Source organism: Catharus ustulatus, chromosome 5, assembly GCF_009819885.2.
Source record: "Catharus ustulatus isolate bCatUst1 chromosome 5, bCatUst1.pri.v2, whole genome shotgun sequence".
In the NCBI taxonomy this organism is placed as follows: Eukaryota; Metazoa; Chordata; class Aves; order Passeriformes; family Turdidae; genus Catharus; species Catharus ustulatus.
The window spans coordinates 33,978,010-34,002,393 of record NC_046225.1 but is presented as its reverse complement, the minus strand read 5'-3'; the positions used below and the strand labels follow the sequence as shown (position 1 = coordinate 34,002,393).

Genomic DNA, 24,384 nt, shown 5'->3' with positions numbered 1-24,384 from the left:
CACGCAACAGTGAGAAATATTGAATTACTCCGTGTGGATATTTACTGGGGGATTTGGACAGGACATGAGTTATGGAACTAATCCTTTTTGCTTACAAAAATTAGATTTCTTTCCCCTTCATTGTGCAAGATGCATTGGTTGGAATAAAAGTTTTCTTAACTTTCAGTCAGCTTTATGCTAGTGTTGGGATTTTACAAGAACATTGACTGTGAGAAGGCAGTATTGTAACTCTCATGTTTGTTTTTTTTATCCAGTGATTCAGATTCAGACAGTTCATCAACTACACTCTTCTCTTCATCTTCAGCAGTATCTGATGAAGATGATCATCCAAATGAAAAGGATAACAGATTTTACTGTATTAGGACAAAAGATGAGTTGCCTATTGAGGTAAGTACAATGTGGTGTTTTTTAAATGCTTTCCTACTACCCCAACTAAAAATTTATATTTTGAGTCAGTCCTCCTGTGTCAAGACAGGGATAGAATCAGAACAGTAAAAGAGAAACTCCAAGGCTGAGCTAGACACAGTTTAGTAAGTAAAGTAAAAGCCACCCACATAAGCAAAGCAAACCCAGAAATTAATTTACCACTTTCCATGGGCAGGCACGTGTTCTGCCATCTCCGGGAAAGTTGGGCTCCACCATGTTAACCGTTGCTTGGGCATACAAAAAACCATCACTGCAAATGTCCCTCATACTCCTTTTTTGCCCAGCTTTGTATGCTGAGCGTGATGTTACATGCTATGGAGTGGTCTGTGCAAGTCACCTGTCCTGGTTGTGTCCCTCCCAACTCCTTTTGCACCTCCTCACTAATCTCTATATTATCAGCAATGTTTCCAGCACAGCTACAAAATGCAACCCTGTAACAGCCACTGTGAAGAAAATTTACTTTCCTGAAGCAAAAGCCACGATAGTTAATAGCATAGAAAGTCCTGTTCTTCAGGTATACGTATCAAGGAGCATTTAGAAACCTCTTGCCTTGAAGCAAGGATTGGTGGAATCTGTGTATAGTGTGGCTGAAGGTACCATTTTGAGATACAGGATAAGAATTTTACCTTCCTTTTGCTGGTCTTTGGCCTTTGAATTGCTCTTAGAAAAGCAACTCAGTTAAGTCTTAGCAGTGAACTTGATTTAATGTTGGAAAAATCACTGGCCAGTAGAAGGGTGTGCTACTCTTTTCTGAGTTTATGTCTGCATTTAATGGTACAACATCTGGGAAAGTCTTGGCCTTTTTCATCTTTACATTGCTCTATAAACCTTTGCCAAATATTTGTTAAGAGTGAATGTTATCAGGTGAAGTATTGATAAACCAGGTTAAGATTCCACTAGGTTTGTGTGGGATTTCATTTCTAGTTGTGGCCTTTAAAAGTGCAGTTCTGTGCTAAGATTTGAAGTCTCAGAATTCACAGGGTGTTGAATATGAAGATAATGCTTACTCTAATTGCCTGTTTCCTAAAGTCTTTACTGAATTCACAGCAGCATAGTACATCCGTAGAAATCTTAGTTTATGAGTAGATTGGCGGTAGATGATAACTTGGTGTTAACCAGTCTTTGATAGTAGATTTTGATCTTTTATTTGAGGAAAAAACCCAACTTGAATATTGTGTTGCGCTCATTTTTGTATCTGAAGTTTGGCTTTTTGTGTTCTCTTTGATCTCTAGTTATCCTCTTGCACCAAAGGCAATTATTTTTAGCTGAAAATATGTTTTTGTATAGGTTGTGATGTTTACATCTTCTGTAATGGTCCAAGTCATGATATAAATGGACAGACTCCATTTTGTTAAATCAGATGATACGTATCTGGTGTATTTTATGCTGTATTACCTCTTGCTGTGCACATTTTTCTTCTAGCATGCATTGAATGTTGTTGCAAGGAGTCTTATTTTTTGATTTCTGATTGTTTAATTTTTGTGATGCACATCAAGCTTGGATGAAATGCCTGTCAGTTGTTGGCTTTCTCCACTTGAATAAAATTGGCTTCTGCTGTAGTTGTGATGGAAATATGTAGAGTAGTGTCTCTGTAGGAGAGATGGCCTCAAAAGTGGTGGTCCTCCAAAATGAGTTCACTTAGGATGATTCTGAAAGAGGTAAATCAAACTAGATTTTCTAAAAATAAAATCATCAAAATGCCAGGGGAATTTTCCAAACTGTCAAATTTCTGCAGTGACAAAGTGGTACGTGCCTTCATGTGATACTATATTTTAAACATTGACTTGATGTTTGCAGGAACTACCTCCTGTTGAAGACTTGTCAATAATTCTTCCAGATAATGTTGAACTGAAAGTCTTTGGGACAGTTTCCAGCATCATTGACCAGTTAGGTAGGCAAGATATATTTGCTTTGGTTTTAATTATTATAATTTCTATATATCTCTGCATTAATTGAGTTCTTAGCTGTTAGTTCAATGTGTCAGTCCTGCAGGATTGTATTTCTGGGGATAGCAGGTTGCTGAATTGGAATTTGAACTAACAGATGGCATTTGTGTTGAATTACCTTTTATTTAGCTTATATGCATGCATTTCTATGTGATTTCCATGTTTAATTTTTTTAATTAAACCCCTTTTTTTCTACTGTGTATTATGATTTCTATATTGACACTGACCAGAGTTATTGTATTTTAAGTGTTTTAAGAAAATCTTCCAGTGGTAGGTGCTGTTTTTGAGTAATCCCTGGATATATAGGAACTGTGTAACAGAAAGCACAGATGCATTGCAATGCAGTCCCAAGTGCTTGCTTGCTAATATATGAGGACAGTAAAAAGACTTGTTTCTTCAACAATGCAAGTTCTTGTCTTTATTCATTTATTTATTTATATCTTTATTCATACCATTTCTGGCACCTTGAGCAAATGAAAACTACCATGTCAGCAGTCAGAGGATGATGTGAATAACATGGTTTATAGGTGGGAGGGTAAACTTAATGGGATTGAGATATAGAATGGATGTAAGCTTAACAGCAGGCATAGAGATTTCGGGATCTTTTTGGATCTATGTGGACCTCAGTGTCTGAAAAATGAAATAAAAGTTTTACTGAAGCTCACATTACTGGAACATCCACAGTATGTTTGTATTGAGACTACAGTAATTTCACGAATACAAGCCGCACCAAATTGACTAAGATTTTGCTCCTAAACCGGAAATGCGGCTAATACTCAGCAGCGGCTGATATGTGAATAATTTTCTGACATTTACAACCTCAGAAGTGCCAGCCAGAGTGCCAAGCCGAGCAGCTGCAAAGTCGGCATTTCGCGATTGTTACAAATTGTTACTCTGTTGCACCACGGGTAGAGCCTGGCTGCCTGCAGGCAGCACGGGGGGCGGGGAGAGAGGAGGGAGAGCTCTTTCCTTCCCTCCTCTGCTGCAGCCCGGGGGAGAGACGGGGGTGCCCCGTGCCACCATTGCCGCAGCACTGGGAGGCAGCAGGGGACCCGTGCCGCCATTGCCGCGGCTCTGGGAGGCGGCAGGGGACCCGCGCCGCCATTGCCGTGGCTCGGGGAGGAGGGAGGGCACCCGGGCCGCCACTGCCGCAGCTCTGGGAGGCGGCGGGGGACCCAGACCGCCACTGCCGTGGCTCTGGGAGGCGGCGGGGGGCTCCGTCCCTGCCTGCCACCACAGGGCAGCACCAGGCCATGGTGACCGAGCCCAGTGGCAGCGACGGCTGGCCCCCAGTGGCCCCGCCGAACGGCAGCGCCGGGCTGGGCTACCTGGCCCCGTCAGCAGCCCCGAGCGGGCCAAGCCTGCACAGCCCGAGCTGAGCCAGTAAAACCCGCCCTGCCGCCGTTCTATTTGTCAATTTTGTTGCACGCGGGTCCTCGCTGCGAACGAAAGAGTGGCTTATATTCAGGTGTGGCTTATTTATGGACAAAAAACGAAATATTTGCCAACACCCAGAGATGCGACTTATATTCAGTGCGGCTTGTATTCGTGAATTTACTGTATTTCAAGTGTTCCATTCTGCTTGAACTGCATTCCAAGTAATTTACTTATGAAAATTAGAAATTAACTTCAATTTTTGTAGTATTTAGCTGAATGTAGTACAAAAGAATGTACAGTAATTTCACAACCATAAGGCGCACCTCCGGGATTCTGCAGATTTCGCAGCTTTGTACATTATATAAGGCGGACCAGACTATAAGGTGCACTTTTTTTTTGCAGCGAGGAGCTGCGCTGTGCGCAACAAATTATTGAATTACTGGCAGGTGCTCAAATTGCAAACGCTTTTCACAGATTGGTGTAGCCTTTAAACGCAACCCCAGGCGCCCTCCCCATGCTGTGGGCCTTGGCACTCCTGCCCGCCTCCAGTGCTGACTGGCTAGGCACAGCTCGGGGTGGCCGCGGCTCGCAGCGGTTCGGGGCTGGCGACTCCTTCTTTCCCTGCATGGCTCGTGCCGGACCAGGACCGGTGGCAGCTCCCTCCCTCCTTCCCTGTGCGGTTCGTGCCGGACCAGGACCCGTGGTGGCTCGCTCCCTCCCTCTCTCCCTGCACGACTCGTGCCGGGCTGGGGCCAGCGCCGCCCAACTTCTCTTTCCCCCGCGCCCGGGCAGGGGTCGGCGCGCCCGGCTTCTCCTTCCTCCCAGGCCGGGGCCAGTGCCGGCTCCCTCCTTCCCTGCGCGGCTGCCGAGACCGGGGCCAGCGCTGGCTCCCTCCCTCCCCGTGCGGCTGCCAGGGTCCGGGCTTGTGGCAGCTCCCTCCCTCCCCGCACAACTCCTGCTGGCTGTGTCCGCCCGCTCCCGCCCCCCCCCCTCGCGACTTGGCACTCCCACAGTACCACCCCCGCACTGTGGCTCACACTACCGGTTTGGCAAATTTTGCAACTTTATATATTATATAGGGCGCACTGGACTATAAGGCGTACTTCCAGGTTTGGGCCAAAATTTTAGTCAAAATGGTGCGCCTTATAGTCGTGAAATTACTGTAAGTAAGTTTTGCTATTAATTTTTCTTTTAAAAGACTTCAGGTAATACAGGCAATTCCTCTATATTATTTTATTGGAGTGAGATTTAATTTCATTCATTTGCAGGAAGCTGGGTGGAGGGTCTGGAAGGTAGTATTCTTTTTTTTTTTCTACTTTGTCCTTTTTTTGTTTATTGATAATAATGGGGACTTCATGAAGGCTACTTTCAGCCAAAATGGTAGTTTGAAAACAAGTTTTTAAAAAAAGTTGAATCATACTTGCTATTATTCTTATTTTTGGTTTAAAATGTGAAGGTATAAACAAAACTGTTTTAAACACTACAGTTTTAAAAGCCATCCTTAATTCTAATCCTCACTGGTAAGTATAATCTTTTCAAATACTAGTTCATTGGTAGGTGAATTCTTCAGACTGCATCCTATTTTATGTAATGTACATGTATAAAGTGTTGAATTAGATTTGTTGCTGAAAGCTAGAAAATAAACCAATAATTACAATGAAATAAAACTGTATGAATGGCTTAAATGCTCAGGTCATCTGTGATTATTTTCTTGCTTTTACTACATTGCTTTATGACTTCTCTTTCTCCACATTTTAGTTTCTTTCCAGTTCTTCAGAAAACAGGCCTTAATTTCATGTGGCTTGTGGCTATATTAGGGATGCAGCTAATTGGGGATTGTTTTTTTATTTTTTAACTAAATTGATGCCTCTGTATACTGGGTACATATCTAGTCTGAGGGGAGTTGATTTCCCATTTGGAAACCACAAATATTATTCTGACACAACAATCAGTATTCTTTCTCTTGTCCCTTTGATGTCCCTCAGAATGTGTGCTGTTCTCTGTAGCAAGCTCCCAAGTTCTGCAGTGAGTGATACTTTTAAAGTTAATATTTTGTCCTGTGAGGTAAATTTGAGGCTAGAGCAGTGGAGGTTCATGCTTGCTGTGCAGTAACTAAAAGCAAAATGACCGTGTTTTCTGTGAACTTCTGCTCAGTGTGTCAGAATTTGACAAAACTTTTGCTGTGCTTTACTTCAAGGTACTTAAAGAGAGCAGAAAAATTCACTGTGTGGGTTGGGGCTGGAACGTAAATAGCTTTGGTGTATATGAGAAACTTTACTGGGGGCTATACTTTGGGCCCTGCAAGAGTAGCAGATAATTTAGGCTGGGTTGAGGTAGGGGAAGCTGTAAGTCAAATAGGCTGGAGGCGGTAATGTTTCTCCTAAGTTTCATGGGACTGGTGCATTGTACATCTTCAGAATACATTTTCCTTGGCCCCTTCAGGCTGGGAGCTACATGTGGTGAATCAAGTTGAAAACATTATCTGAGAGTTTTTGGTGTGTTGTTTTTGCAGGGTTTTTTTGTTAGGATGGGTTTTTTTGTTTGTTTTTTTTCTACTAAGGTGTATTTCTCATGAGGTTTAAACAGCCCAACAATATTGGGTACTTACACTGTGTATTTTATCTTAAAGGTAGGCACAAAAGAAATTGATTCCACGAATTCTCTTGAAAATCAGTGAACTATTAAGACTAATATTGTCATATCCTTGTTTGGCATGTTAAGGTTTTTTGCAGATTGCAGCAGTAGCAGTAACTTCTGGTTTGGTGACATGTTGGTTGCTGAAAGTCCTTTTATGTAAATTTAGTAGTGATGATCTTGAGCTTTTGTTGGAGTCTGAGTGACACTGTGTACTTGAGTGACTTTATTTGCTGGTCAAGAATGCTTAATTGAGCATTCTGTTGTTTTATAGGTAGAGAAGTTAAATCACTGTTAGGCCCAAATGTACTATGAGACTTCTAGGGCATCAAATTGCAGAATGTAGAATAGATTGCATATATAAACACCATCAGGCTACTGTGACTCAACTACCAGACAGCTCTTGTGTTCTGGTGTGATTCTTTGGACACTCTCTCTTTACCTCAGAGAACAGTAATTCTGTAAGCAATATACAGTAATTTCACGATTACAAGCTGCACCGTTTTGACTAAAATTTTGCTCCCACACTGGAAATGCGGCTTACACTCAGGAGTGGCTAATATTTGAATAATTTTCTGACATTTCCAACCCCGGAAGTGTAAACTGAGGTGCCGAGTCAAGCACCTGACAGTAAAAACCGGCTTTATGCGATTATTACAAATTGGTTACTCTGTTGCACGGCGGGTAGAGCCGGGCTCCATGCCAACAGTGCTGTGTGGGAGGGAAGGCGGGGAAGCTCTCTCCTTCAGGCAGTGCAGCCCGGAAGAGCCGGGGGAGCTCCCTCCTTCAGGCTGCGCAGCCCAGGGGAGGCGGGGGGCTTCCTCCTGCTGGCCCCGTGGCCCGGGGGGAGGCGGGGGAGCTCCCTCCTGCTGGCCCTGCAGCCCGGGGGGAGGCAGGGAGCTCTGTGCTGCCATGCCCATGGCCCAGGGGGAAGGCAGGGGGTTCCTTCCTGCTGGCCCCGCGGCCCGGGGGGAGGCGGGGGGCTGCCTTCTGCTGGCTCCGCAGCTCAGGGGGAAGCGGGGGGCTCCCGTCCTCGCCTGCTGCCGCTGCGGGAGCGAGGGGGCTCCATCACCGCTGCGGGTTCCGGCGGGCTCCATGCCCCCCTGCCACCGTGGCGCAGTGCCGGGCTGGGGCAAGCGAGCCCAGCGGCGGCAGCAGCCGGCCCCGAGCGGCCCCACTGAGCGGCAGTGCCGAGCTGGACCACCTGACCCCGTCAGCAGCCCCAAGCCCTCATGACCCGAGCCAAGCCAGTAAACCGTGATCCTGCGATTCTGTTACTATTTGGCAACTTTGTTGCACACGGGTCCTCGCTGCGAACGACAGAGTGGCTTGTAATTGGGTGCGGGTTGTGTATGGGCAAAGAATGAAATGTTTGCCAACATCCGGCGATACGGCTTATAGTCAGTGCGGCTTGTAATCGTGAAATTACTGTGTTACCACTCATGTATCATTGGAGAAGGGGTGTGTGATTCTGAGTACTTTTATACATGTGCAAGAATATTTGGTTGCAACTCTACAAACTTAAGTAGACAAGTAGTGGTGTGGTTTATTAAGTTTTACTGCAATTAACTACATACTGTTGAAACATAAAGTTCTAATTAATTTTTTTCTTTCTGTTTTAGTAATAATTCAATCACTGAGAGGCCTACCTCCAGTAAACGAGGAAAGCATAATTTTTAAAGAAGATAGGCAAGCAGCAGGAAAGGTGGGTGTAAAATAAAAACTGGTTTTTCTAGTATAAAATTGGAAGTATTCTTTAGTACTCCAGAAAGTAGAAGTCCACTAAATGAAAGATAATGTTTTTTGATACGTAGTTTTTCTTTGTGCCTTTGACTCTTGTTATATTCATCTGGTTTTTTAATCTTGAGAATTCCTAACCTGGAATTAATTGCATCCTTACAGAATTACAATATCCGGTGAGTTTCCAGTGTTTGATGAGAGTACAGTAATTTCACGAATACAAGCCGCAGTAATTAGACAAAAATTTTGGTGGAAACCCGGAAGTGCGGCTAATATTTGGGTGCGGCTAATCTATGAACAAAAATGTGATATCTGCCCTTACCTAGTATCATACCAGTCCAGTCCTGAGCCGAAACAGTTTGAAATCCATGGTTTCCCGTTGTTCCGATGATGAACCAATCAGAGAACAGCTTATTGCCTGCCTGTGGATGGCGGCTTTACTGAGGGGCGGGGGTTGTTATCGGAGTGAGTTACCTCGGCGAGTTACCTCGGCAGTTCGATAAAAGTGTGTGATATTTCTCTGTACTTTTTAAAGTGTTTTCAGTCTTGTGCGGCTACGGGGCTGGCTGGGCTCGCAGGGAGAGGGCTGGGGGAGCCTCTCTCCCCGCAGGGAGAGGGTGAAGTGGGCGATCGGCTCGCAGGGAGAGGGCTGGGGGAGCCGCTCAGCCCGCAGGGAGAGGGGTAGAACGGCCACTCGGCTTGCAGGGAGAGGGCTACAACGGCCGCTCGCCCCGCGGGGCCGCGAGGGCTACAACGGCCGCTCGCCCCGCGGGGCCGCGAGGACTACAACGTCCACTCGCCCCGCGGGGCCGCGAGGGCTACAACGACCGCTCGCCCCGCGGGCCGCGAGGGCTACAACGGCCGCTCGCCCCGCGGGCCGCGAGGGCTACAACGGCCGCTCGCCCCGCGGGCCGCGAGGGCTACAACGGCCGCTCCCCCCGTGGGGCTGTGAGGGCCAGAGCGGCCGCTCCTGTGCCAGCACGGAGATGTGGCTCCGCTCGGAGCTCAGCTGCCTGCCCGCGTGGCTGAGCGGCTGTTTAAAGGCAACACGGATCCATTGGGAATGCTCGCAAAATGACCACACTATTGTTCCTATCTTTTTCGGCTTGTAAATAAAGGGTGTGTCTTTTTTCACTTGGAAACAATGTTTCCGAGGTCAGCAGTAAGCCAGTAAGCCCCGGCGATCCTGCGATTGTGTTACTAAATCACGACTTTGTGAAAGTTCGCGGCGAACTAAAGTGCGGCTAATATTGCGGGTGCGGCTTATTTATTGACAAAGACATCAATGTTGCCAACACACCGGATATGCGGCTTATACTCCGTGCGGCTTGCATTCGTGAATTTACTGTACTTGTGGAGAGGAAGAGATTGCTTTGAGATGTATAATGTCTTGGAATAACAGGCTGTGTACTCTTTTACTGCCAAATAGGGGCAATGGTTAGAGTGAAGCTTTATGTAAAATGAGGAATGTTTTCTTATATGATGTGCTGTTCTGATTTAAGGCCAGTGAAGAATATTTGCTGAGAGGGTTGTTGCATAGAATTTTCTGTTTTCTGTGGAAGGAAAGTCATCATCCACAATGGTTACTACTGAAATATCTTTGAATGCTAGATGTGAGTGGAATAAACTTAGCCTGAGTTGCAGCTGTTCTGTAAAACGTGGCAAAATTCTCTGCTCTCCGTGGAATTGGCATCTTATTGTAAAGGCATCTTATTAAGATGAACTTTGAGGAAATAATGATCAGGAGATTGTTCCAAGTGTTACAAGACTTGAAAGCACAACAGATACACAAAAATAGGGATTGGACGAAAGGAAGGATTATGAAGGGTGTGAGAACTTACTTTTCCACATAATAACAAACTAGTTGGGGAAATACACTGTCAAACAAAATTTGTTAATGAAACCAAAGTTTTAAAGGAACTTTTATTTGGTGCTGCATCTTGAAAATATATTTGACTTCTTAAATATCATTGTCTACAATGAGGTTAGCTGCTATTAATCTTCTTGTAGTTTATTTAAACATTTTAATTTTATTTCTTTCAGATATTTGAGATATTTGGGCCTGTTTCACATCCTTTTTATGTGATAAGATTTAACAACTCTGAGCATATCAAAGAGAAAGGTATTAATGTGCAAGATAGCATGTATTTTGCTCCATCAGTAGAGGACTTCACCCAGTATATATTTGCAGAGAAACTAAAACAGTGAGTCTGATTTCTTTTCTGATCTGGTTATGATGGGTTTTTTATATAGCTAAAAATGTTGGATTAAATTTGAGTTTTCAATGAAGAAGTGAAGAAACTCTAGTATTAAGCTTAATACTAAACTTTATATTTCCTTTAGATATTCTCAACTATGTTCAAGAAAGGACTGTTCTTGTTCAATAACAAGACTCTACTATTTTGCCTTTGAAAACAATAGAGAGGCTGTAAACTGCAAGCTTTTAAAGTGCTGTAATTACTGAAGTTAAGCTTCTTATTCTACTTAATGTACTAAACTTGATTTCTTTTTATGCTGGCTAAAATACCACAATCAGGAAAGTTCATTTATACTTCCTCCACACACTCTGACACACATATACATGAGTATAAAAAAAGACAGTTTTTCAAGATGAACTTTCCAGATTTTGTCGTTCTTTAGATTTTTGTATAACTTCAGAACTGATAACAAACTTTGTCTTCTCAACAAGTTTGTATTAATTTACTATTTTTATTTCATATTACAAGGCCAGAACTGAAATGTAATTATCAATTAATCTATTTTACATTTGGAGGATAACAATTCCAGATAAAAATTGCCCTCTAAATTTTCAAGGGAAGAGGGATTTGAGTGACAATGTTCAGAAGGTTCCCAGTAGTTTTTGTGTATCCCAGTCTGATTGAAGAAAGTACCATGAATAAATAAGACTTGATGCCATTTAGAGGGAAGTGTACTTAAAAGACACAGACTAAAAGATAAAACATAATAAATGACAGATAATAATGTTGTAATTATTGATGAGTAATCATCTGAAATAGCTGTAGGTTACAGTAATTTCACGACCATAAGGCGCACCGGAGTATAAGGCGCACCTCCGGGAGCCGGCAAATTTTGCAACTTTGTACATTATATAAGGCACACCTGACTATAAGGCGCACTTTTTTTTTTTTTTTTTTAGCGAGGAACTGCGTTGCGCGCAGCAAAGTAACGAAATAGTAACGGAATCATGCAATCGCAGGGTTTTCTGGCAGGTGCTCAAATTGCAAACATTTTTCACAGATTGGCGTAGCTTTTAAATGCAGCCCCAGGCACCCTCCCCATGCCGGGGGCCTCAGCACTCCCACCTGCCTGCGGTGCTGCCTGACGAGGCACAGCTCAGGGCGGCCGCGGCTCGGGGCAGTCCAGGTTGCCTCGGGGCTGCCCGCGGTCCAGGTTGGCTCAGGGTGGCCGCAGCTCGCGCTGGGACGGCAGCTCCCTCCCTCCCTTCCCACGCAGCTCGCGCCAGGCCAACGGCGGTGGCTTCCTCCGTCCCCGCGCAATTCGCGCCGGGCCGGAGCTGGCAGCTTCCTCCGTCCCCGCGCGCTTAACACTGGTCCAGAGCCGGTGGCAGCAGCTCCCTCCCTCCTTCCCTGTGCAGCTCGCGCTGGGCCAGCGGCGGCGGCTTCCTCTGTCCCCGTGCAATTCATGCCGGGCTGGAGCTGGCAGCTTCCTCCGTCCCTGCATGCTTAGCGCCGGTCCGGAGCCGACAGCGGCGTCTCCCTCCCTGCTTCTCTGCACGGTTAGCGCTGGGCCAGCGGTGGCAGCTTCCTCCGTCCCTGCGCAGTTCGTGCTGGGCGGGACCCGGCGGCTTCCTTCATCCCCGCGCGCTTAGTGCCGGTCCAGAGCCGGCGGCGGCAGCTCCCTCCCTGCCTCCGCGCTCGGTTAGCACCGGGCCAGCGGCGGTGGCTCCCTCCTTCTCCACTTCTTTCCAGCCAACGACCACTGTGCCGCTTCGCCCCTTGTCCCCCTGGCTGGCAACCATGCCGCGTCTCTCCGGCCAATGGCCATGCAGCTTCTCCCCGTTTCTCTGCGGCCACCACACCACTTCTCCCCACGTCCCCCCGACCAGCGACTGCGCCGCGTCCCTCCGGCCAGTGGCCGTGCGTCGTCGCCCCGCTTCTCCCTGGCCAGCGGCCGCTGCGCTGCTTCTCCCCTCCAGTGGCCGCCACACCGCTTCTCCTCGCGTCCCCCTGACTGACGGCCGCGCCGCATCCCTCCACCTGGTGGCCACGTGGCTTCTCCCCGCTTCTCCCCAACTGGCGGCTGTGCAGCATCCCCCTACTCGCCAGCCGCGCCGCATCCCAGCGTCCCCCCACCTGGCGTCCGTGCCGGTTCCTGGTTTCCCCCGCCCAGCGGCTGCAGCTCCCGCGGTTCCTGGCTCCCCCTGCGTGGCCGCAGCTCCCGACTCGGCTCGCAGCTTGCACTTCCGAGTCGGCAAATTTCCAAACTTTGTCCATCATATAAGGCGGACCCGACTATAAGGCGCACTTCCGGACCAAAATTTTAGTCAAAAGAGTGTGCCTTATAGTTGAGAAATTACTACAGATGTGTTTTGTCCTACAATTGACTTAGTTTGTGTTTATTAGGATTAGTTCTCAGGAGTTGGTTAAATATCTGCATTCATTATATCTGTGCCAGTATTCATACTGAATAGTTCTTTTATTTAGTCAAATGTGTAACCAGACCTGCAGGAGTCCTTTTTTTTATTTTTATGTTCCTCCCTTCAGTGAGGATCAAAAGAGATCACTTTCTTGTGCTTATGCTTGTTTGTTTTTCTGCAGCATTTTGGTGCCAACTGGTCTTTGATTTGCACTATTGAACTTCGTTGCTTAGTACAGTAAGTGCACAGACTTTGATCATCTGCTTGCTGCATCATAACTATGTGCTGTACTCAGCATCTCAGATGGGAGACTTGTGTTTTACTTTGTTTCATGCTTCGAAAGTAGTTTGGGAAACCATTTTTCATATGATAATACTTAACTCTCATAGGTGGTAAAAATCTGAAACCTAGGCAAGATACCTCAGACTTTCATAGCTTACCAGCACAGCTGAACAGTGCTTCAGACATTGTTTCTTGTCTTGATTAGGATGAGTAGTGTGACTTCGGTTTACACTACACTGAAACAATATTTTATTTCTGGGTTTTTTCAGTACAATTTCTTAAGCTTGTGTGAGGCGTTTGGTGCTATTGGTTGAAGCTGCCTTTTCACTAAATAGGTTTCATTAAAAACAGATAAAGAATTTGTGATTAGTGCTGTTAGGCTATATGAAGAAATCTTAATGCTGTAAGAATGGGACATGGATAGTAGAAAAGTCGCGCTTTGGTCAGTGATCCACCTGAAGACTTTTGGTCCTTAGTAGATTGCAAATGTGATAACCAATGATTTTTATTTTCTACTTTTTCTTAGTTTGACTGTGTGCAGACCAGATTGTGGGAGTATTACAGGCTTAAAGTTTTAAAACTGTTGTTTGAAACTGTCATGTTTCTTTGAAAAGGAAAGACTTAAGATTTGAAAGAAACATCTCAGTTTGAAGCTTTTTCTGAAATCTGAAATGCAATCTACTTGCATTGTACAAAGTTGCAGTGCTATGAATAAGCCTTACACATTATAGAAAGATAAGTGAAAGTGTAGTGTAAAACTTTTTGAATGCAAAATAGTTTGTTGCTAAAGATAGGCTTGTGCTGTATTGCCTGAAACCCAGTTTTAAGAAAGTTTATGTATTTTCATGAATCCTCTGAATTACCTTTTGTTAGACTCAAGATCTTACAGAATGTGACTTCACAAATCAGAGAATTACTATATTGTTCTTTGCAGAAGTATTAATTACAGTAATTTCACGATTACAAGCTGCACTGACTACAAGCTGCATCTCCGGGTGTTGGCAAACATTTCGTTCTTTGTCCATAGCCGCACCCAATTATAAACCACACTGTCGTTCGCAGCAAGGACCCGCGTGCAACAAAGTTACAAATAGAAACAGAATTGCGGGATGGCAGGGTTTACTGGCTCAGCTTGGGCTGTGAGGGCTCGGGGCTGCCGACGGGGCCAGGTGGCCCAGCTTGGCGCTGCCGCTCGGCGGGACCACTTGGGGCCGGCCACTGCTGCCGCTAGGCTCACTCGCTCCAGCCTGGCGCTGTGCTGCGGTGGCAGGGAGGCACGGAACCCGCCGGCACCCGCGGCGGTGGTGGGAGGTGGGGATGGAGCCCGCTGGCACCCACGGCAGCGGCAGCAGGAGGGGACAGGAACCTCCCCGCTCCTGCGGTGACGGCAGGTGAGGACAGCAGCCCCCCGCCTCCCCCCAAACCGCGGGGCCAGCAGAAGGGAGCTTCCTCCCCTCCCCCGTGCTGCTGGCAGGGAGCCCAGCTCCACCTGCGGCACAACAGAGTAACCAATTTGTAACAATCTTGTAAAGCCGGGTTTTACTGTCAGGTGCTCGACTTGGCACCTCGGTTTACACTTCCAGGGTTGGAAATGTCAGAAAATTATTCACATATTAGCCGCTCCTGAGTGTAAGCCACATTTCCGGTGTGGGAGCAAAATTTTAGTCAAAACGGTGCAGCTTGTAATCGTGAAATTACTGTACTTCGGAGGATGAAAAGCAATTTTTGTTTGCTGAAATGAAGAAAGCTTCTTTCAGAGATTGAGAGAGATAAGCTGCCTGACCTTGAATGGTTTAAAGTTTGCAGTGATGCTACATATTGCAGAATGATCACAGGTCTTGGCAATTCTTGTGTACTCTGGGAGGCATGTGTTGGTCCAAAGTAACAAGGTGAAAGGAAGAAACAGTTCAGTTCTTAATAAAAACAAGTTTTCTGTGGCTGAAAAATTACTTGTATAGAGTCCTTATTTTACATTCCTCCCTGTAATGCTTTCTTCTAATTGAACATTAAAATATCTTCCTTGCCTTCTTTTTCACTTGTAATCTCAAAAGAACATGTAAAGGTTGAACTTCAGTTTCATGGTTAGGGTTTGAGGCACAATGTACCTCCAGATGACTTGCCAGTGCTCTCGTGGGCATGACTAAGGACCTCTAAAGGCCAGGCTGCTGAAACTGATGGTTATGTAGTTTTTTTGTAGTTATTGCTACTTGATAGTTGCTGATTTGGTGAATACATAAAAAAACCCTTGGTTATTAGAGCACTGACTGAAGGCATTTCACACTGAACATACTGATGTTTTTAACTGTGTAGTTCCATTTTGCAAGTAAGAATTTTTTGCACTGTTTTATGCTGTTTTTCTGCATAGGTGAGGATTGTACCTTGACATTTCTGACCAAAACACATAAAATTTGAGAGCATAATGGAAAAGCCTTCAACTGACTACTGGCGATGTAATTTAAATCTATTTCACAAATTCTTGATTAATCAAAGATTTTTAGTGAAGGATTTCACAGTAGGTTAAATAAATTAGACTACAGTAATTTCACGAATACAAGCCGCAGCAATTTGATAAAAATTTTGGTGGAAACCCGGAAGTGCGACCAATATTCCGGGGCGGCTAATATATGAACAATATTCTAAAAGCTGCCAACACGGAAGTGAGAGCCCGCGGCTGGAGCCAAGCTGGAGCCCGGCCAGCCCCGGCAGAGGTGGGAAAGCCTGGCAGAGGCGGGGCCAGCAGTGCGGGGGGCGGGCGGCAGAAGCAGGAAGCCCGGCGGTGCGGGGCTGCCCGGAAGCGGGGAGAAGCCTGGTAGAAGCAGGGCTGGCAGTGCACGGGAGCCAAACTGCATGGGGGAGGATAGCAGAAGCAGGAAGCCCGGCAGTGCAGGGCTGCCCGGCGGCGGGGAGAAGCCTGGTAGAAGCAGGGCTGGCAGTGCACGGGAGCCAAGGAGAACCGGGACCAGCAGCGTGGGGGAGCCCGGCGCTGCTGGGACCTTCAGTGCCGGCCAGGGCGAGCAAACGCGGCAGCGGCGGTGCAGACGGGAGCGGGGAGCCAGGGAGCCTGACGGCAGCGGCAGCAGCACCGCCCGCAGGGCGAGCAAATGCGGCAGCGGCAGTGCAGACGGGAGCGGGGAACCAGGGAGCCTGGCGGCGGCGGCAGCAGCAGCACCACCCGCAGAGCGAGCAAACGCGGCAGCGGCAATGCAGACGGGTGCAGGGAGCCTGGCGGCGGCGGTGGCAGCAGCACCGCCCAGCCGGCCCCGCCGAACCGTAGCGCCGAACTGGACCATCCTCCCCTGTCAGCAACCATGAGCGGGCCGAGCCTGCCTGGCCCCGCCCCAAGCCAGTAAACCCCGCTATGCCGCGATCCTGTTACTAATTGGCAAATTTGTGAAAGCTGCGCACGGATTCTCGCTACGAACGAAGGTGCGGCTAATATTCGGGTGCGGCTTATTTATTGACAAAGACATCAACATTGTCAACGCACTGGAAGTGCGGCTTATACTCCGTGCGGCTTGTATTCGTGAAACTACTGTAATCCAAATTTATTTTGATGCTTGTCAGGCAAGACAATTGAGTTTCTGCTTCTTTAAATGTCTTTTACCTTGCAATTTAATTTTATGTTTGCAACAAAATAAAAGGTGAAACCTAGTTATCTAGCTAACACTGTCTTAATAAGATTGTAAGCCAAGCAGTGAGGATCTTTTGTTTCTGAATTTATTTGCTGTGGTTATACTGAAAGTCTCTGTCCTACTGAATGAGTTAATTGTTCTTTTTGACTGAAGATACACGTTCTAAAACCAGAAGAATGACAATGCTTGTGATTGTTAGTCAACAGCATAAGAAAGTTGCAGTGACCTACCTCAGTTCAGGTTCAAAAGGATTCATTTAGCGAATATTGACCAAAACTTAATATTAAACTGGATAATTGAGTGAAATGTTCAGTCATTTCTTGAAATAGGAAGATTTTTCAAGTGTAATGAAGCCCTGAGTTGACCTATAGGTTTCTGTTTGCTTATAAACAATACCAAGAACCAAGTACAGTAATTTCATGACTATAAGGCGCACCCTTTTGACTAAAATTTTCCCCCAAACTCAGAAGTGCGCCTTATAGTCTAGTGCACCTTATATAATGGACAAAGTTGTAAAATTTACCAACCTGGAAGTGTGAGCTGCAATGGGGGGGCGGTGCTGTGGGAGCACCGAGTCATGAGGCGGGGCGAGAGCAGGCGGCCACAACCGGCAGGAGCCGCGCAGGGAGAGAGGGAGGTGGCGCCGGTCCCGTGCGAGCCATGCGGGGAGAGAGCAGCGCGGTGCTGGCCCCGTATGTGCTGTGTGGGGAGAGAGCGGCACCACGCTGGCCCCGTACGTGCCACCTGGGAAAAGACCGGCACCACACCAACCCTGCGGGGAGAGAGTGGAGCAGCGCCAGCCCAATACGAGCCGCGTGGGGAGAGAACGGCGCGGCACCAGCCCCGTACGAACCACGTGGGGAGAGAGCGGAGCGGCACCACGCGGGCCCCATACAAGCCACACGGGGAGAGAGCGGCACCGTGCTGGCCCCGACCGCCGCGCGGGGAGAGAGGGAGGGAGTGGGAGGCCACAGAAGCCGCGAGTTGCGACCACCCCGAGCCAACCCAGACCATGGGCAGCCCCGAGCCGCTCCGGACCGCCGTGAGCCACGACCGCCCTGAACTGCGCCTCGCCAGCTGGTACAGCGGGCAGGTGGGAGTGCCGAGGCTCACGGCACGGGGAGGACGCCTGGGGCTGCGTTTAAAGGCTACGCCAATATGTGAAAAATGTTTGCAAATTGAGCACCTGCCAGTAAACCCTGTGATTGCGCGATTCCGTTACTATTTTGTCGCTTTGTTGCGCCCAGCGCAGCTCCTCGCTGCATAAAAAAAGTGCACCTTATAGTCCGGTGCACCTTATATAATGTACAAAGTTGCGAAATTTGCCGACTCCCGGAGGTGCATCTTATAGTCTGGTGTGCCTTATGGTCGTGAAATTACTTTAACTCTTTGAAAAGAGAAAACTCCTGTTTTAGGAGACCTGATACCTTGCAGAGATTGTTAGCCTTCCTTTTTCTGGATTGTCTAATTTGTGTTTTGTATTGTTTGTTTTTTTTCTTCTAGGGAAAAAGGTTCAGATGCGTCTTGGAAGAATGACCAAGAACCACCACCTGAAGTAACTATAGAGAGTGGTTTTTTTTGTTTTCTGTTTTTGGTTTTTTTTTTGTTGTTTTTGATTGCACAAGTCATATGTCGAAAAAAAATTGTGCAGAGCAAGTAATTATCAAGCTTATCTTTTTATGGAGACAAGACTTTATTGTACTTCTTCTTTGAGAGAAAGGATTGTGCTTTTCTTGGAGAGGTCTCATAGTGTGGAGAATACTACCTGTCTCTCTACTTACTTTTTGCAGTCGGCAGTCCTTCAAGAACATATTTGACAACCTGCATGTTTAACTTTGGGTAGCAGTGCTTTTTCCTTCCCTAGTAATTTTGCTTCTGCTAAGGAATTTTTGTCCCTGTCATTCTTTCACTGCAGCTTTGTCTTCAGTTGGCCATAAGAAATTGGTTTTTTTTAAAGGCTTGCTAGTACTCTGCCAACTTACTACTTGGATATTTAAGCTGTGTGCTCTTCAAAATTAACTTGACATATTTGTTGCATTCTTTGAATGGCTTCTTAGTAAGCTTTGCCTAGTTTGCTGTTATAAAACAGTAGTTCCATGCAGGCAGGCAGGCTTCTTCCATAAAATAGGCTGTCATACAGAGTCATGTAGTATTAGGAGCTCCCTGTGACCACTGACATCATTTGCTATAGGAACTGAAAACAGTTCTGCAGTGACTTTCCATCAGTGGTCTGTAACTCCATTCTAGCTATACATTTTGTGAGTATTCAGTAAGAATCACAAAGCTGGTAGTTTTATTGAGGTGTTTTCATGAGATTTGTTTTACATCACAGCAGCTGAGTCGCTTTGCCTTGCAATTCCTACTTTGAACATATTCCATAGTAGCTGAAATTCCTAGAAGCCTTGTGTCTACCACAGTATTCTAAAGAGATCTGTCTGCTTGTTTTGAATCTTCCAAATGCTTGCCTTTTTACCATAATTCCATGCTAAATATATGCTTCTAATGCTGTGATTTGGTAGGGAAGTGTGGCCGGTGGTGTCTCTCGAACCTGAGCCGACCACTTGTGTATGTTTTAGAGTCTCTGTGTTCCAGCCCGAGCACCGGAGAAAGAGTCAGGAGACATGTTCTGTTGTTTCTAGAGGTGGTTTATTTTATCTTATCTAAAAGTTCTTTCCCTGACTAGCCACAGTCCTTCCAGCTAGTCAACCCAGGCACACTCATCCTGCCCCTGGGATGGCACTATCTTTTATACTAAAAACTATGTAAACATTATTTACAATTATCTTCCAGTACCTATCACTTATATTGTACAGTCTAGTTCTACTCTAAACCAATCCAGAAATGCCAACATCACCTAAAAGATGGACACGAGGAAGAAGGACAGAACACACCCAAGTTCCTCCATCTTGACCCCAGACCCTTATTATAAACAATCTTAAAAACCTACTTTTTCACCTTATAATAATCTAACTTACACTCTACTTATTTTTTGTGACTTGTAATTCTTCCTGTAAGGGTGGTAATTTTTCCCAGGGAGAGAAATCCAAGGCACAGGGGTTTTGGGCACTGTGCCAAGGCTCCTGAGCCCCCTGCCAGGGTCTCAGGCCATCCAGGGCACCCAGAGGGATGTCCTGGATTCTCACAGGGAAGGTGTATTTTGTGAGATTTGGGGGATTTTTGTGGTGGGTGGTGGTGTTTGTTTGTTCTTGTTTCTGTAGTGTTCTAACTGACTCTGAGGATGGAATATAATAGACTCTTTCAGTTGGAGGGAACCTACAGCAGTCAGTGCTGACAAATTCAGGGCTGATGCTGAAGCATAAGCTGAAGTGTGTTGTGAAAAGCATTGTCCAGATGCCTCTTAAATACTGACAGGTTCGGTATCAGCCACCTCTTTAAGAAGTCCCTTCCAGTGTTTGACCACCCTCCTCATTATTTCCAGTCTGAAACTGTCTGGTACAGCTTTGGACCTTCCTACTCATCCTATTACTGCATACAGGATAGAAGAGATCAGCACCTCTCTCTCCCCTTCCTCTGGAAGCTGTAGAGAGCAGTGAGGTTGCCTCTCAGCCTTTTTTCCACCAAATGAGGCAAGTCCAGACTCCTTAACTGCTCTTCTCAGGACATGCCTTCCAGTGCTGTCACTAGCTTTGTTTCCTTTCTCTGCATGCAACCAAGGACTTGATATTCTTGATGTGTGGGGCCCAGACCTGCACAGAGCACTCATGGTGAGGCCCCCCAAGGCTGAATGCAGAAGGACAGTTGCCTCTTTGATTGTCTGCTCATGCTGTGCTTGATGCACCTCAGGATGGGGTTTTGCCCTCTGGGTTCCAGGGCACACCCTGCTGACTCACACTGAGCTGCTGCTGACCAGCACCCCCAGATGCCTCTTGGCAGGGTTGCTCTCCAGCCGGTTCTCTCCCAGTTTAACTTGAGCCTGGTGTTACTTCATTACTTCCAATGTGCAGCATTTGGACTCATTGGATTTTATCCCATTAATCATTGTCCAGGGCCTCCATCTACCTCAATCAATCTACCTAGATCCTTCTGCAGTGCCTCCTCAAGAGAGTCAATGACAGTTTGGTATCATCCGCAGGCTTCCTCGTGGTACTTGAAAATGCTGCATCCAGATTATTGATAAATACATTGCACAGAACTGGCCCTGGAACTGAGTCTGAGGACCTCTGCCCTTCAGGCAGTTCTTCACTCATTGCACCATGAACCTACTCATCCTGCTTGTCCAGAAGGATGCTGTTAGGAACAGTATTAAGTTTTTCATTCACAGTCCTCATCCCAGGATGGTTGTTCTGGCTTGAGGGAGAGATGTTGTGACTTTTTTTTTTTTTTTTTGTGCTCAAAGATAGGTCCTGTAATGATGTATCAATCTGTCAACTTACTTTTTCCACTGTAGTAAGTGAGGATGATGCCTTTTGAAATACTGATTTTGGTTCCAGTAAATGAAACTGAGCTGTGCGGTGCTAACTTCTCTCAAAGAGCGCTTGTCTGTCAGTTCTGACTGTAAATTGCCTTGTTTCCTTGTAGAGACAATCTCACAGAGAATTATAATTTAAGAGTTAGAAGTGTTGTATAAGAATTGGAATGTAGGTATGTTATCCATTGAGCTTTGAAAGACTGTACTTAGAGACTTTTGACTAGTCTTAACTTGCTTTCATTTAACAGTTTTCTCATTGTGATGATACCAAATGAGCTTGTTGGCTAATTGTGAGCTCTTCTGTTTTTTTAGTCATGTTTTAAAAGCTGTTCAGGAAGTAAGGTTGTAGATATGTAAACTGAGTTTGTAGGAACCCATGAAATTTTATTGGCCAAGTACAGTCAGTCAGATCTACGGATACAGATTCATTGTCTTTTCCAAAGTTTGGGTTTTTTTAAAAGATTTTTCTTAATTTAAATTTGCTGTGCCTCACTATAGGAAGGAACAAAGGAAGATTGAAAAAAGTCAGTGGTAACAAGGGTGGGCAGTCTTCTGACTGTGTGATCTGTCTTTTTGCTCTGTTTTGGAAAAAAGCACATCTAACATCTTCTAATCCTCAATGATAATAATTTTTGTTTAGTTCTAGCAGTTAGAGTTTATACCAGGCTGTCCCGAGCTGTGACAATTGATCAGCTGATAGAAAGTAGCTTTTGCTGTGAAGGTGGTAGCTGTTGATAGGGGTGCAAGTTAAATTTTATGCTACTGAGGCTTGAAATTGTCTCTTATGACGAGACCCTTTTAGAGATATCAGATTGCTGCTGGTTTCTGGCCAGCCCTTGTAGTGAACTGTGTGCAATTGTTGGAGTCACTTCTTTATGTATGAATGTTAAATTAATCCTGGTAGGCCTTTCTTACTTGCTACTTTTAGTTAAATGGCAAACATTCCTTTTTTGGCAGGCTCTTAACCAGCCCGTTTTATTTTATAGAGTCACTAATACAATCTCTCCTGTCTTTGTTGTTGGGGTCAGAGGATGACAAAGTGTGATCTGTGTGTTGCAACGCTAGCAGCAGCAGATAACTGCAGTTTTCTGTGGGGTGACTTCTATGGGATGTTACCTGGAAATTAGGTAGCAGTAAAAGGTGCCTATTGCTGCTCATTATTTCTACACTACTGCAGTATGGTGTGCTGGAGTTCTTAGAAAAAGCAGGAATTAGTCAAAGATTTTACTTCATGATATACATCATCTTGCTATAATTCTTATGGCTTTTTTGAGTATGGCATCCAGTTATGTAGTAGAAGAAATAGTTGTATTCAGAATTAACTTTTAAAGCACTGTTTTGGTGCAATGTTTTTGAGATCCATGCTCTGTTTATGCAATATAGATACAAGTAAGCAGCAAAGCCCCTACTTTCAGAATTGGGAAGGGGTGGGTGGGAACAGGTCCTACCCCTTTAAGAGCGAGCTGTTTTTCAGGGAACTAATTAATGCTGACAGATTTCTTCCCTGTCCCTGTTAACGTCTCCTCAGGCATGTGAGTTAGGATTTAAAAGGTAGCAAAACCTTGTGTAACAAGAAGAAAGGGTTGCAGGGATGTTGAATCTGTTGTAAATGACAACATTCCTCAAAGCTAAAAAATTTCTTTGGAATAACACTGCTATTGAAAACTCAACAGAAAGTGTTATTTAATATACAGTAATTTCGTGATTATAAGCCGCACCATTTTGACTAAAGTTTTGTCTGTACCCAGAAGTGCGGCTTGTATTCCGGAGCGGCTAATATATAAATAAGTTCAGAAATTTGCCAACTGGAAATGCGAGCACGCAGCAGCCCTGAGCTGAGCTGAGCCCGCCCTGCCCCGAGCAGGGTCAGGACCGCCCCTGGCGGGAGCGGGGCCGGGGCCAGCGGGAGAAGGGGGAACCGTGCCGTGCCATCTCCATGGCGGCAGGGCCGAGCTGGGCCGGGGCAGCTCCGCGGCGGGGGAGGCGGGAGCAGTGCTGGGCTGGGGCAGCTCTGTGGCGGTGGAGCCCTGCTGGGCCGGGGCAGCTCTGTGGCAGCGGGGCCAAGCTGGGCTGGGGCAACTCTGCGGCGGGGGATGGGGAGCCGTGCGGGGGGGCCGGGCTGAGCCCGCACGGCCCCGATCCAAGCCAGTAAACCCCGCGTTCCCGCGATTGTTACTAATTGACAACTTCGTGAAAGTCGCACGCGGATCCTCGCCGCAAAGGAAAGTGCGGCTTACAATCCGGTGCGGCTTGTATATGGAGGAAAAATGAAACGTTGCCGACACCCCGGAAGTGCAACTTATAATCGGTGTGTCTTGTAATCGTGAAATTACTGTACTTTAGAAAATTCCAGTTTAGTTACAGTTTTGGAGTAGATATTTTTTAATGTAGTTTTAACTGCTGAATTATGTACTGATTGCCAAGTTAATTTTTATTAATTTTAAGATTCATTTTTTAATTCACTTAATCTGCAGTTGCTCTTTGAAAACTTTTTCTTGGCAGTAACCAGTCAACTCCTTTTTTTACTAACATCTAGGCAATGAAACATTTTTGTTCAGCTCTGGAAGGCTGCTCTTTTTGGGAAAATTGAAAAGGGATAACTGAATTGTGCATCATTATGTTATGATAAATTTTTGGAGTGTTAACTTTTTTCTTGTGCAGAGAAGCCAGCTGATTTTTTTTTTTTAACCAGGTTTTGGATTTCAGTGATGATGAAAAAGAAAGAGAGGCAAAAGAGAAGAAAAAGAAGCCTCAAAGTCGAGGAAGAAAGAAAGTCAGATCAGAAACACTTCCATCAAGTGAGTGAATGCTATGTGAATGCTTTTGTCTGTTAATCTAAGTTTGGAATGCCCATTTATAAACTATCTTGTGATTGAGTTTTTATACAGTTAATAGTAATTCTGTGCTTTCCAAACTTAGGTTTGAATTTGTGGCTACATTCCGTAGTATTTTAGAAGAAAAAATTGTTGCATTCTGTTGAAATGTGGAAGGGAAGTGGTATAGCAGTAGAGTGATTGTTAGGGGAGAATCAAAGGCTCTTACAACAATGTTGGTTGACGCACAGTGAGGATTCTGAAGAGAGGCCACCATTTGGATGGGTTCAGCTAAAGCCTTTGAGTGCTGGGAAGACACAGAGGACGACCATGTGCAGTTTTTGGAAACTCACTTTGGCAATCAAGGGAAGAGACAGGTCTTAGATGGAGAATTTACTCCTGTCTATTTGTTTAGAAAATTAATATATACTTAGAGTGAGCTGTACAGGGAAAAATTTGTTTTAAAAAGATGAATGCTGAAGCTAAT

General features: G+C 45.8%; 1 protein-coding gene across 2 annotated transcripts in view; it reads left to right on the top strand.

The window, feature by feature from the left end:
• NAF1 (nuclear assembly factor 1 ribonucleoprotein) overlaps positions 1-24,384 on the top strand; it is a 31,496-nt gene that overhangs the window by 2,080 nt on the left and 5,032 nt on the right. The window contains exons 2-7 of one of the 2 annotated variants that reach the window (XM_033061032.1): positions 255-387; positions 2,224-2,317; positions 8,006-8,088; positions 10,167-10,327; positions 18,159-18,210; positions 23,777-23,882. In XM_033061032.1, the coding sequence (XP_032916923.1) occupies positions 255-387; positions 2,224-2,317; positions 8,006-8,088; positions 10,167-10,327; positions 18,159-18,210; positions 23,777-23,882 (629 nt within the window). The remainder of the gene's footprint in view (positions 1-254; positions 388-2,223; positions 2,318-8,005; positions 8,089-10,166; positions 10,328-18,158; positions 18,211-23,776; positions 23,883-24,384) is intronic. The other variant, XM_033061033.1, reaches the window with a different exon arrangement.